The sequence below is a fragment of the Lathamus discolor genome, chromosome 20, assembly GCF_037157495.1.
Source record: "Lathamus discolor isolate bLatDis1 chromosome 20, bLatDis1.hap1, whole genome shotgun sequence".
In the NCBI taxonomy this organism is placed as follows: domain Eukaryota; kingdom Metazoa; phylum Chordata; class Aves; order Psittaciformes; family Psittacidae; genus Lathamus; species Lathamus discolor.
This window is the reverse complement of record NC_088903.1, coordinates 3,308,925-3,321,752: the sequence shown is the minus strand read 5'-3', so window position 1 is coordinate 3,321,752 and position 12,828 is coordinate 3,308,925. Positions and strand designations below refer to the sequence as shown.

Genomic DNA, 12,828 nt, shown 5'->3' with positions numbered 1-12,828 from the left:
GCTCCCAGTCAGCTTTGCCATTGTTCAAACCTCTGCAACTCACCCACTTGTGTTTCTGGGTTTCCTTTCCAGCCTCGCTGCTTTCTGCTGCCCCTCCTTCTTCAAGATGTTCAGTATCTTGCCCACACCCCATAAATGAGCCACTAAAGTGTGTGCTCTGCAGATAGTATGTTTTATTTTCTGTATGTATGCTTACTTACACCATCGGATGATCGTCGAACACTCAGTGCTGAAGACCACAGACAGCACATGACACCAGCATCCCTTTCTAAGGAGAGTGCAACCAAACGACAAAGGAACAGCAGGACAAGCTCTGAGCCTTGTGTGGATTCAGAGAGAGCCAAAACCTTCACTGAGGGAAGCTGGTTTCCTCCCCTGCTGCATCATCTTCCTGCCCTGGTTTGACTCTTCCCTATGTATTTTAACATATTCAGGTGCCTGCTTGGACCACAGGGACCCTGCACTGGGCCACCTACCTGTGGGCAAATGATGGGTGGTGCTTGCACCCCTCTGGAGAGCTTGATGAAGGCAGGAGATGTTCATTGTCCCCTCACTGCACTGGTCCCTAAGGCCACCACCAGAGACCGCTGGAAGTGTGGCCATGCCGTTGGCTTTGCTGGACACTTCTGTCCTTGCTTGGGCTGTGCCACTGGGCATCGGCCTTCAGCTCAAGACCTTCTGTTCATGAAAACGATGTCTGCATCCAGCTGATGGCCCTGGCCAGAGGGAGCTACTCATGGTCCCAAGGGCAGACATCAGCTTCGGTTCCACTCTGGGTGGCATCCGCACTCTCCACCTCCCATGGACACACTGCCAAGGTTTTCCTTCTGTCTGTGCTGGTCTTGTCATCTGCTGGTGGAGCCTCTTCTGCTTCCCAGGGACAAACCTCAGCTGGGCTGGGGCTGCTGCCTGCCCCAGGGGCTGTACCCACTCCCCAAGGCAGCAGCTCTGCCCCAGGGCCCCGCAGAGGCTGGATGCGGCTCAGGGGCTTGTGCTTGGCCTCACTGCCAGGTCTGCCCTTGGGTTTGTTCCCTGGGGCTGGTGGAGACACGGTGCTGGCTCCCAGCCCTGGCTTTGACTCTCCCATCCCAGGGGAGGATGCTCCATCAGCTCCCTGTGGAATTTTCTCCTCTGAGTCACTGGGCTCTGCTGCTTCCCAGGGGCAAATCTCAGCTTTCCTGCTCTCTGTGCTGTCCGACTTCTTGGATGGCTCTTTCCATGCTGCAGTTCTCAGGGATTGCTCCTCCGTGTCCAGGCTCTCCCAGGGACAGATGGACTCACGGTCAAGATTTGCTTTCTCCTTCTTTGCAGGCGTGCTGTGTCCAGTCTCTCTGCAGATACCTTCATTTCTAAAGGGGCTCTTTCTCCCTATGGACAGAGCATCTTTGTCCAGTCTTGATTCCTCTTTACTTGATGGAGCTGCAGCCCCCTCCCAGGGGCAGATCTCTGCTGTATCCATGGATTGAGGCCCCGGAGCCTCCCAAGGACACACCTCTGCCTTCAGGCTCTCCCTGCCTGCTTTCTCCTCTGCAGGCGTGCTGTGCCCAGTCCCTTTGAAGGCACCTTCACTTGTGGAGGGGCTCTTTCTCCCTATGGACAGAGCATCCTTGTCCTGCCTTGATTCCTCTGTACCTGATGGAGCTGCAGCCACTTCCCAGGGGCAGATCTCTGCTTTATCCATGGATTGAGCCCCTGGAGCCTCCCAAGGACACACCTCTGCCTTCAGGCTCTCCCGGCTCTGGGATGCCCTTGGAGGTGCTCTGGGCAGCACTGGGCTCCTGGCATGGGGATGCTTCATGGGCTGCTCCATGTCCAGGCTCTCCCATGGACACGCAGCCTCTCGCTTGCTGCTGCCCCTCTCCAAAGCTCTCCCTGGGCTGGCCAGCGCTGCCTGGCGCGTGATGCGCTTGTCCCCCTTGGGCACCCCCGCAGGGCCCTGCTTTGGCTTGAGCTGCTTGCACGGAGCTGCAGCCCCCTCCCAGGGGCAGATCTCTGCTGTATCCATGGACTGAGCCCCTGGAGCCTCCCAAGGACACACCTCTGCCTTCAGGCTCTCCCCACCTGCTTTCTCCTCTGCAGGCGTGCTGTGTCCAGCCTCTTTGAAGGCACCTTCCCTTGGCGAGGGGCTCTTTCTTCCTATGGACAGAGCATCCTTGTCCTGCCTTGATTCCTCTGTACCTGATGGAGCTGCAGCCCCCTCCCAGGGGCAGATCTCTGCTTTATCCATGGATTGAGCCCTCGGAGCCTCCCAAGGACACACCTCTGCCTTCAGGCTCTCCACGCTTGCTTTCTCCTCTGTGGATGTGGGATGTCCAATCCCTTTGAAGGCACCTTCAGTAGTAAAGGGGCTCTTTCTCCCTATGGACAGAGCATCCTTGTCCTGCCTTGATTCCTCTGTACCTGATGGAGCTGCAGCCACTTCCCAGGGGCAGATCTCTGCTTTATCCACGGATTGAGCCCTCGGAGCCTCCCAAGGACACACCTCTGCCTTCAGGCTCTCTCCGCTCTGGGATGCCCTTGGAGGCGCTCTGGGCAGCACTGGGCTCCTGGCACGGGGCTGGTCCATGGGATGCTCCTTGTCCAGGCTCTCCCATGGACAGATGGATTCATGGTTGGGATTTGCTTTCTCCTTTGCAGGGGTGCTATTTCCAGTCTTTCTGCAGACATCTTGACCTGTAGAAGGGGTTTTGCTCTGTATGGAAAGAGCATCCTTGTCCTGCCTTGATTCCTCTGTACCTGATGGAGCTGCAGCCACCTCCCAGGGGCAGATCTCTGCTTTATCCATGGATTGAGCCCCTGGAGCCTCCCAAGGACACACCTCTGCCTTCAGGCTCTCCCGGCTCTGGGATGCCCTTGGAGGTGCTCTGGGCAGCACTGGGCTCCTGGCACAGGGATGCTTCATGGGCTGCTCCATGTCCAGGCTCTCCCATGGACACGCAGCCTCTCGCTTGCTGCTGCCCCTCTCCAAAGCTCTCCCTGGGCTGGCCAGCGCTGCCTGGCGCGTGATGCGCTTGTCCCCCTTGGGCACCCCCGCAGGGCCCTGCTTTGGCTTGAGCTGCTTGCACGGAGCTGCAGCCCCCTCCCAGGGGCAGATCTCTGCTGTATCCATGGACTGAGCTCCTGGAGCCTCCCAAGGACACACCTCTGCCTTCAGGCTCTCCCTGCTCTGGGATGCCCTCAGAGGCGCTTTAGGCAGAACTGGGCTCCTGGCACGGGGATGCTCCATGGGCTGCTCCGTGCCCAGGCTCTCCCATGGACAAACTTCCTCCTTGATGCTCTCCACGCTCTGGGATTTCTTGGATTTGGCTTTTGAGCTCTCCATGCTTTTCCTAATGAGATTTGCGAAGCTCCTGCTGCTCCTGTGCTCCGGTTGATGGCCGCCCACCTCTGCCCGCTTTGGTTTGACGCCCTCCAGTCCTCTGGTCGCTGGTTGGTTTTCCCCTTTGGAAGTGCCACGTGTGTCCTGGCTTGCTCTGTCCTTCCCCGATGGAGCTTCAGGCTCTTCCCAAGGGCAGATTTCTGCCTTGGCGAGCGGCTCAGCCTCCGCTTCCCATGGACAAACGTTGGCCTTGCTGCTGCCGATGGCTCCTGCTTGCTTGGATGCAGCTTTGGGCAGAGCTGGGTGTCCCATTGTGAGCCCTGTGCTGCGCTGCTCCGCACCTTCCCCAGGACAGGGACATCCCTGCTGGGTGCTCCCCTTGTCTGCAGCCAAACCCATCCCTCCCGTGCCCCCTGGGGCTGCTGCCTGTGGGGAAATCCCATTTTCCCCTTGGGAAGCGTCACCATCCTCTGCTCTCCCCGCATTGGATGCGGCTGCTTCCCCTTCCCGAGGGCGAATTCCTCCTGCATCACCCTCAGCTCCTGTCGCTTCCCAGGGACAAACCGAAGCCCGAGTGCTCTTTGGGATCCCTTCTGGCAGCTCGGAGCTGCTGGGAGCAGCTTTGGGTGGCTTTGGAGCTCCCACCATCCCCAGGGACCTTGCCCTGATGCTCTTGCCCCACTCGCCCGCCCATCTCCTCTCTGCTTCCTGCCCCTCCTGCTCCGGCTCAGCCCCCTCCGTGTCCCAGGGGCCGGTTTCTGCTCTCATGGTCCTCCCTTGTTCCAGGGTCTCCCATGGGCAAACCTGGACCCTCCTGCCCTCCAAAGGCCCCTCCAGCAGCTCTGAGGGGTTTGCTGATGGTTTCTCCATGCCCAGCTCTTCCTTGGGGTGCTGAGGGTCCCCCCTGTGCTCCTCCCAGGGGCAGATCCCTGCTTTGATGCTGGAATCAGCCTGGGTGTCCCTAGCACAGACCTCTGCCTGCCTGCCCGCAGGGGCCACCTCCTCGCTCCGGCTCCTTGCAGGGACCTTCCCAATGTCCCCGGGCCCAAGGGGCTCGGGGTGGCTGCTGCCCCCCTCCTGGCGCACGGTTCCTGCTGGGACATCCAGGGCTCCTCGGGGACAAATCTCAGCCTCCAGCTCCTCAGCAGCCGCTCTCTGCCCATCACTGATGGAGCTGCTTGCGATGGGTCCTGCCCGTGGCTGCTCCACCTCTTTGTGGTCCTGGCAGGGGATGGACCCGCTGGGTCCCTCGAGCCCTTCCTTTGGTGTGGCCGCTGGAGCATCATCCCCTTGCTGGGGCTGGGGCTGTGCCACCACCACCGGGGGCTCACGGGGATGTTCAGCTCCTTCTTGGTGACCAGAGCTTGATGGGGCCTCGTGCTCTGCATCCGCATCCCCATGGGGAGCACCGTGCTCCTCACCCGGCTCCTCTCCATCGCCCGCAGCGGCCCTGGCGTTGTTGCTGTGCTGGCAAAGGACCTGCTCAGAGCCTGTGGTCCCTGCGGGGGACACGGCCGATGTCTCTGCCGGGCTTCGCCTCTCCCTCCTGCTGCCCCTCTCCTGCTCGTGTCCCCTTTTCCTGAGGCTCCCCTCGCCCTCCCTTTTTCCCTTCGGGATGCTTTTCCCTCTGGAGCGGTTGAAGGCTTTGATGGCCAGGCCCAGGCTCCGGAGCGACGTCTTCTGGGCAGATGCTTTGATGCTGGGGGGGGCGGCTGCTGTGTCCCCGCTGGTCCCCGACCCTGCTGCTTGGGTGGCTCTTTCCCTCCGGCTCAGGATCTCCTCCTGGACCAGCTCCCAGGGACAGACCTGTGCCGGGATGGATGCTGCGGGCGATGTGCACCCCGCATCGTCCTCCTCCATCCCTGCTGCTCTTCCCTCTGGTTCTCCCACCCGTGCCGGAGGTCCCATGGGTGGCTCCACTGTCCCCAGGCTGTCCCCAGCCCCTGGCCCCCGCTGCCCCAGGCTCTGGCAGCGCACGGGGGGCCGTGGTGGGGTTCTCCTCACCACCACCATCCGCACCCGCCCTGGGTGATGGGAGCCGTCGACGCTGATGCTCTTGACGGGCGCGTAGGTGACGTGTTTCTGCACCCTGCCATCGCCCAGGGGGGACGCATCCTGCGAGCACCCCTCGGTGGGGCTGGGGACAGCATCAGCCTCAGGGCTTTGGGGCTTCCCAGCTTCCGTGGGGGGTCCCTGTGCCATGGGGTGCCCCGAGGCCGGGGTGAACGGATGCTCGATGTGTTGCTTCCCCCATGCAGCGCGGCTGGCGGCGAGCAGGGCTTCATCCTGCGCCCCAGCCACCACGCTGAGCGACTTGTGCAAGGGGGGTGCGCGGGGCAGGGGGTGCTGCCCGTGCCCCACCAGGTTCTGGGCGCTGGCTGACTTGTACACGAGTGGAGCAGCATCGAGGGACTCGCTGTCGGATTGCTCCGAGGCCGCCGTCACCATCATCTTCCTCCCCGGCGCAGGCTCCTGGGGGGGAGCAGGGATGGGCGAACCCCCCTGGACCCCCTCAGCGTTACGGGAGCCATCACCCCGCATCCTCAGGTCGGTGGTACCCGCATTGAGGAGCTGCTTGGGCGAGGACCCACTGGTGCTGCTGCTGCGGCGGCGTGCGAGCGCCTCGGGCAGCTCGGTGACGCGGCGGGCGATGGAGCGGGCCAGGCTGCGGCGGGCGCTGCGCTGCTTGGGGAGGTGAGGGTTGAGCGCTGCCATCCGCCACATCCTGTGCACCTCCAGCTGCCTGTAGAGCTTCTTCAGCTCCTCCTGTGCCGCGGGCAGAGAGCAGGGAGAGGAGAGCGCGTCCAATGGGGCTGCGGCTGCACGCACGAACCAGTCCCCATCCCTCCATCCCAAGGGATGCAGGAGGTTTCCCCACCCGTGGCTTTGGGGGATTCACCCTGTGCCCCCCCCCAACCCTGTTCTTCCCACCCCATCTGCTTTGCATCAGGAGAAAGACTGCAAAAGGCACCTCTTACTCTGCAGAGCAAGCGTCAAAAGAAGGTCCTGAGTGTGGCACCCACCCGAATGTCATCGGGGTCGAGGCTGTGCTCGCTCCAGGCGGACGCGATGCTGCTGTTGAGGCAGGAGCCCGAGTGCCGCGTGTCCAGCTCGTCCTCATAGACCTCGGCCGTGATCTCCTCCCGCAGCGGCGAGCCTGTGTGCAGGAGCTGCGGGGGACGAGGGGAGAGCTCACACGGGGGGCCCCAAAATGCCGGGATCCCCCTTCCCCTGGATCCTTTGGGATGAGCGTTACCTTCGGGATGAAGAGCAGCGCCAGGGTCATGGTGATGGTGCCGTGGGTGTGAGCGAAGAAGAGCAGCAGCGTCCAGTCGGGATGCAGCGAGGGGACCATGATGAACCTGGCAGGGGATTTGCCACGGGTTCCTTGGCGTTGCCGGGGTTGGGAATGGCGTTTCCCAGCTCCTCGCAGCCCCGTGTCCTACCTGACCACGTGGAAGGTGGCCGAGATCATGAGCTCGTTGTGCAGCGCGATGCCCATGTAGCGGGGCTCGTGGAAGGCGGAGGGCACGGCGCGCGTGGCGAAGCACAGGAAGCTGCCCCACAGCAGGAACAGCAGCTCGGCTGTGGAACAGAGCAGGGGGAGTGATGCTGAGCACCCAGCACCGTCACTGTCAGTGTGTTCTTATGGGTGCTGGTGCTGCTACCCACTGGGACCTCCCTGCCTTGGGGCACATCCAGCCCCGTGTGTTCATCTGCTGGCTCTGGTGCAGAGCATCCCTTGGCGTATCCCAGGGCTCAGCTCCCAGGGATGTACCCTGCCCCAGGGTGAGTGCTGGGGATGCTCAGAGGAGAGGATGGGAAGCAGCTCGGGTGCCCCAGCCCTGCTTCCAGGCTCCAGGCACATTAAATAGACAAGGAAAGGCTGCATTCATGGGATGGGGTCCTGGGGTGGGAGGGTGCTGGTCTCACCGATCACCATCATGTAGTCCCAGTGGTCGTGGCCGCAGATGTAGAAGTGGAGGCCGCCGGCAGTCTGGGTGCGGATCACCAGCGGGATGTTCTTGTCCACGTTCTCCAGCATCCCGATGGTCCAGGCCGCCAGGAACCACAGCACCAGGACCAGGATCAGCCCCAGCATCTTCAACACCCGCGCGCTCGACACGTAGGGCACCCGCTGGGCCGTGCGGGACAGGAACACCTTCAGCAACCTGCGAGGGGCAGAGGGGTGAGCCCCAGTGGGTCCCTGCTGTGGGGGGCACAAGCATCCAGCCCCCCCCCCATTCCGGTACCTGTACAGCTTGAGGGTGATGGTGCCGTAGACGATGGTGAAGCCGAGCATGCGGACCCAGCGCAGGACAATGCAGCGGAAGATGCTGGGCTTGAAGTACAGGATGAACACCTGAGGTGGGGGGAGAGAGGGGTTGGTGGTGGAACAGCGATGGATGGAGACTTGGAAACCAGGGAATCATGGAATGGTTTGGGTTGAAGGGATCTTAAAGCTCATCCAGCTCCAACTCCCTGTGCCCGCACCTCAGCACCCTCACAGGGAAGAGCTTCTGCCTAAGAGCTCAGCTCAGCCTCCCCTCGGGCAGGTTCAAGCCATTCCCCTTGGCCTGTCCCTACAGGCCCTTGTCCAAAGCCCCTCTCCAGGTTCCCTGCAGCCCCTTTAGGCACTGGAGCTGCTCTAAGGCCTCCCCTTAAGGAGCCTTCTCTTGTCCAAGCTGCTCCAGCCCAGCTCTCTCAGCCTGGCTCCAGAGCAGAGCTGCTCCAGCCCTCGCAGCATCCCCATGGCCTCCTCTGGCCTCATCCAACAGCTCCACATCCCTCTTGTGCTGCTGCCCCAGAGCTGGATGCAGTCAGCGCTCACCGCTGCCATCCTTCCCCCTTGGCTCTACAGCACCCACCACGGCTCTTGTGGGAGGGAGAGGGGATTTGGGCAGGGATTAACGCCCGCAGCCAGCGGGAGAGCACGGATTTGGTTTCCCAAGGTTTATACTGGAGGCACCGGGGGCTGTGCCAGCGAATCCCCAATTAGGTGGAGTTGTGCCCATGCCCTGCTCGGGGCCAGCTCCACACCCTCGCCAGGCTGCAGAGGCTCTTAAACCGAGTCCTCTCCCGGCTGGATACTCACTGGGAAGTAGAGGAGGAGGGACCCGAAGAGGATCGTCTCCAGCAGGATGATTCCGGATGCCCGGATCCTCTGCAGGGACACAGGTGTGAGGATGCAGCCAGGAGCCAGGGCAGGGAGATCCCCCTCCTTGAGCCCGTGGGGCTTGCGGATGGGATGGGAGCAGGGCAGGGGGGTGGGCCATGGGGACACCTTGCCTTGCTCCGTCGGAAGTGGTAGGAGACGAGCATGCTGAGGAAGATGGCCAGCATGCAGCAGGCCTGGCAGGACAGCACGGCCGCCCGCAGCGCCCGGTCCTCCTGGATCAGGCAGGGAGCATCATCCTCGCAGGTGGAGCATCCTTGGCGGCAGGGCCGGCATCCCAACAGGGACCCCCCGTCTGCCCCCGCTGTGTCTGGAATAGGATCACAGAGTTATCATGGACCCAGCCAGGCTGGAAAAGACCCTTTAAGGTTGAGTCCAACCATTCCCAGCAGTGCCAAGGCCACCGCTAACCCATGGCACTGAGGCCTCGTCTCCACAGTGTGTGAGCACTCGCAGGGCGGTGCCTGCAGCCCTGCCCTGGGCAGCCTGTTCCAATGCCTGAGCACCCTCTGGGGCAGGAATTGTTCCTCAGCTCCACCTAAACCTGCCCTGGTGCAGCTTGAGGCCATTTCCTCTTCTATCACTCATTACTCATGGTTGCAATCACTGCATCACTTGGAGGCTCTTTCCTTGCCTTGGGCTTCTCAAATTCCCCCCAGACCCCACTGCAGTGGCCATATCCCACTGGGTGAAATGGGGACCCCTGGACACAGCACCCACCTGCCTGGGCTGCTCCACTGGCCCCATAAAAGCCCGGCTTGCACCGGCACAGGTACCTCCCCAGGACGAAGCCGCGGCTCTCCTGCGGGACACACTGAAGGAGACAGGCTGGGATGCATGGAAGGGCTCATCCCACAGCCCAAACGCTCCCCCCTATCCCTGCATCCCCTCCGCACCAGGGGCTCCAGCATCCCCCATCTCACAGGTACCTGCCCCCAGGCCGCTCTCCCCCTGGCCAGGAGGAACCAGTCGTTAAACATTGAAGAATTAAAAGCCAAAGCTTGGCCCTCAAATCCCTCCCTAAATCCTAAATGGACACATAATGCAGCAGAGAGCACTAATCCTGCCCAGCCATGACGGCAGCGGCACTGCCCTAATCCCCCCTGCCCGCATCCTGCCCCCAATGGGCTGTGCTGGCAGCTTCTCTGGGTATTGTTGTGTCCTGGAGACATTCCCAGCACCAGAGCCCATCCCTCCGGAGGAAAGAGAAGCTGGTGACGCCTTTCCCACTTGGGGACCACACTGAGCTGTGTCGCTGCGCTGTTGGCCCTGCTTGGGGATGCTGATGGTTGCGCCAAGCCCTGAAAAGGGCTTTGGCATCTCCAGTGGGCATCACCGGTGAGGATGGGGGTGATTGTCCCATCGCTGCCCACCCATCCCCGTGGTGTCTGGGCAGGGAGCACCAGGTCACTCGCTGCTGCTGGCACAGAGAGGGCAGATTTGCACAATAAACCCCTCCGCTGCAGCGGAAGGAAGCAGATGGATGGGCCGGGAGAGGATAAAGCTCAGTCGGAGGGAGGGATGGGGGCAGAGCCCTGCCGGGTGAGGGGAAGGGGTGCTGGGTGCTGGTGGATGGTACCTGGGTGCTGTTGAGGTCGCAGCGGTGCGTGTCTGCGAACCAGCCCGGCCCGCTGGCACACTGGTCAATGGCCACGTCCCGCAGCTCAATGTCCACCCGCACGACACCCCTGTACAGAGGGATGGGATCAACCCCTTGTCCGCAGCCGGCATGGGCCCCATGCCCCACCAGTGCCACTGGGACAGGCACCACGGGGGTGCTGGGTGCTTGGGTGGCACAGAGAAGCTGTGGCTGCCCCATCCCTGGCAGTGCTCAAGGCCAGGTTGGACACAGGGGCTTGGAGCAAGCTGCTCCAGTGGAAGGGGTCCCTGCCTGTGGCAGGGGGTTGGAACTGGATGAGATTTGAGGTCCCTTCAACCCAACCCATTCCATGGTTCCATGGCTCTATGATACGTCCCCCCTTGGAGCTGCATCTGGGGGAGGCTGGAGCTGGAGCAGTAGCTCCTGGCTCTTGATCCTGCCTCTCAAAAGGGGCTTTAAAGCAAACGGCTGGGAAATAGGAGGTGCTGGGGTGGCCCCTGGTGCCATCCCTCATCCTGCAGGACCAACCCTCTCCCCTGAGTGCTCCGAGGGGGACACAGCATCCCCCTTGGAAACAGGGACACGTCCCCTCTCCAGGACTAAACCCAGGAGCCCCCTTCCCTCCTCATTGTCCCCCACTGTCACTGCTTGCACAGGGGATCCTGGGGTGCAGCAGGGACCCCCCCCAGCGTGGCCATGGCAGGGTAGGAGGTTCGGGGGGTGGCAGCCTGAGTGGGGACAAGGGTCCACACTGTGCCTACGGGTGTGCAAATACCCATGCACATGCACAGGGATGCAGGCAGGGTGCTGGCAAAGCATCCTGCCTGCACCCCAAGGTGCTGCCTCCAACCCCAATCCCCAGCATGCACACAGGGCACCCCCAACGCTCTTTACACACACACACACACACACCCCCCAGCGCCTCCGGGTACCACTTACTTGAACTCAGGGCTGAGGTCTGGCTTGAGCCCATAGAAAGCAGCGGAGAGCGTGACAGCCCAGGCGGGCAGGAACCGGCCGTCCCGGCACTCGAGGAACGGAGGGGACCACCGCACATGGCCCGGGTCCCCCACGTAGCTGTCACCCCGCTGCCACTTGGGGGTCTCCATGCTGCGCAGGTCATTGCTGAGCACCCGCTTGCGGAGGGCAGGGATCCGCTGGGATTTGAGGGCATTGAACCACTCGTTGTCCCAGCTGAGATTACCGAGGCTCGGAGCAGCAGCGGAGACATCCTGGAGCAGGATCTGGCCATCCCCTTTGGTAGCCTGCAGCATCAACCGGGGCTTGGCGGCCAGCGGGTGAGCATCGAGGGCCAGCACCGCCCTGCGCACCCATGGGTGCCCCTCGGCCAGGCTGCGCACCAGCGCCTGGTACCACTCCACGTCCTCGGCCACGCTGGCCTCGCGGATGTCGTTGGTCTGGAAGAGCATGTTGAGGAAGTTGGCGGCGTGGGCCAGCGCCTCGGGGGCGGCACGGAGCGCAGCCCGCAGCGCCGGGGGGGGCCCGGGACCAGCGGCCGCCGCCGGGACCCCCCGGCTGCAGTTGGCTCGGGCCAGGCGCCGCGCATCGCCCGTCCGCAGGAACGCCAGAGCCGCCGCCGAGCCCTCGGCGTCCCCCGGCTCCGCTGTGGGCACCCCGGGAGGTGACGGAGCCGGGGACCACCCCGCCGGACGGGGGGGGCTGTCCTGTGGGCGCTGGCCACGGAGCAGCGCCGTGTGCCAGCACCAGAGCAGCAGCCACCGCCACGGCCCCATGGCTGGGGCTCAGCGGAGCCCCCCGAACCCCTGCGGCCCCGCCGGCCGGCCCGGGGGGCACATGGTGGGCGCGGTGCCCCGGAGCCTGCTCGGCTCCACAGCGCTGGAATCGCGCTCCGCCGCTTGTTTTCCTGCCTCGGTGATGCCGGAGCAGACGTCACCAGCTCCAAAACGTGCTCATCTGCGGGCGCCGGGGCCCGGAGCCCCCCCGCTTGTCCCTGCGCTCCTGCTCGGATGCGGTGCTGCGGAGCCCCCGGCCCTGAGCCCCATGGGGACCCCCCCCCCCCCCACAGCCCGGCCTGGAGGCTCGTGGGGACACCCCATACCCCCGGCCCGGAGCCCCGGGGGGACCCCTGCACCCCTCAGGCTGGCCATGATGCAAGCGCATCCTGACGGGAAGCCATGGCAACAGGGCTGGGAGCATTCCTCCGATCACCCCCCTTCCCGCAGCCCCCCGGGCAGGTTCCCCATACGGTGCCGGCCTCAATCCCTCAGTTCCCCCTTACCCCGGCGATGGGATGGAAGGGGGGCACCCATAGGGGTGTCCCCATAGGTGATGGGTGCAGGGTCCCCACGGCAGGGCCTGATGCCCCCCCCCCCCGAGTTAGTCGATGCTGTCCCAGCTCCCTCCCAGCACTGCCCTGGTTGCAGAGGGGAAACTGAGGCACGGAGGCCGCTGGGGCCCGTGCCCGGCGCCTCGCCTCCAGCCCTGGGGTGCGCCGAGCCGGAGCCATGCAGGAGCCGAGGGGGAGCCGCCACAGGACGGCGCCATCCACCCGCGCATTGCCCGCTGCCGGGGGGGGGGTTCCGCCTCCCTGCTCGCTGCCGGGGCTGCTCTAGAGCTGCCCGACCCCCCCCCCACCGCAAAGTGCCCCGACCCGAGGGGGGCCGTGCGCACATCCAGCGAGGGGGCGTGGTTTGCGTCAGGAGGCGTGGCCTGTGGCGGAAGCGAGGGGGCGTGGCGCAGCGCCGTGATGGG

General features: G+C 63.7%; 1 protein-coding gene across 4 annotated transcripts; it reads right to left on the bottom strand.

Annotated features, from left to right (window-relative positions):
- Positions 1-122: 122 nt before the first annotated feature.
- Positions 123-12,822, bottom strand: GPR179 (G protein-coupled receptor 179). Of its 4 annotated transcripts, XM_065699404.1 has the most exons (12): positions 12,356-12,822; positions 11,035-11,513; positions 10,075-10,183; positions 9,216-9,309; positions 8,609-8,805; positions 8,415-8,483; positions 7,573-7,682; positions 7,253-7,491; positions 6,766-6,904; positions 6,576-6,681; positions 6,343-6,489; positions 125-6,085 (listed from the first exon to the last, which is right to left on the bottom strand). In XM_065699404.1, exons 1-12 carry the CDS (start codon positions 12,581-12,583, stop codon positions 731-733), a joined length of 7,272 nt encoding a protein of 2,423 aa, XP_065555476.1. In that variant the 5' UTR covers positions 12,584-12,822; the 3' UTR covers positions 125-730. The 4 variants fall into 4 exon arrangements, with proteins under 4 accessions (XP_065555474.1, XP_065555475.1, XP_065555476.1 ...); XM_065699402.1 differs by lacking the exon at positions 12,356-12,822 and having other exon boundaries at positions 123-6,085; positions 11,035-12,197; XM_065699403.1 differs by lacking the exon at positions 12,356-12,822 and having other exon boundaries at positions 123-6,085; positions 8,609-8,799; positions 11,035-12,197.
- Between the last annotated feature and the right edge of the window lie 6 nt (positions 12,823-12,828).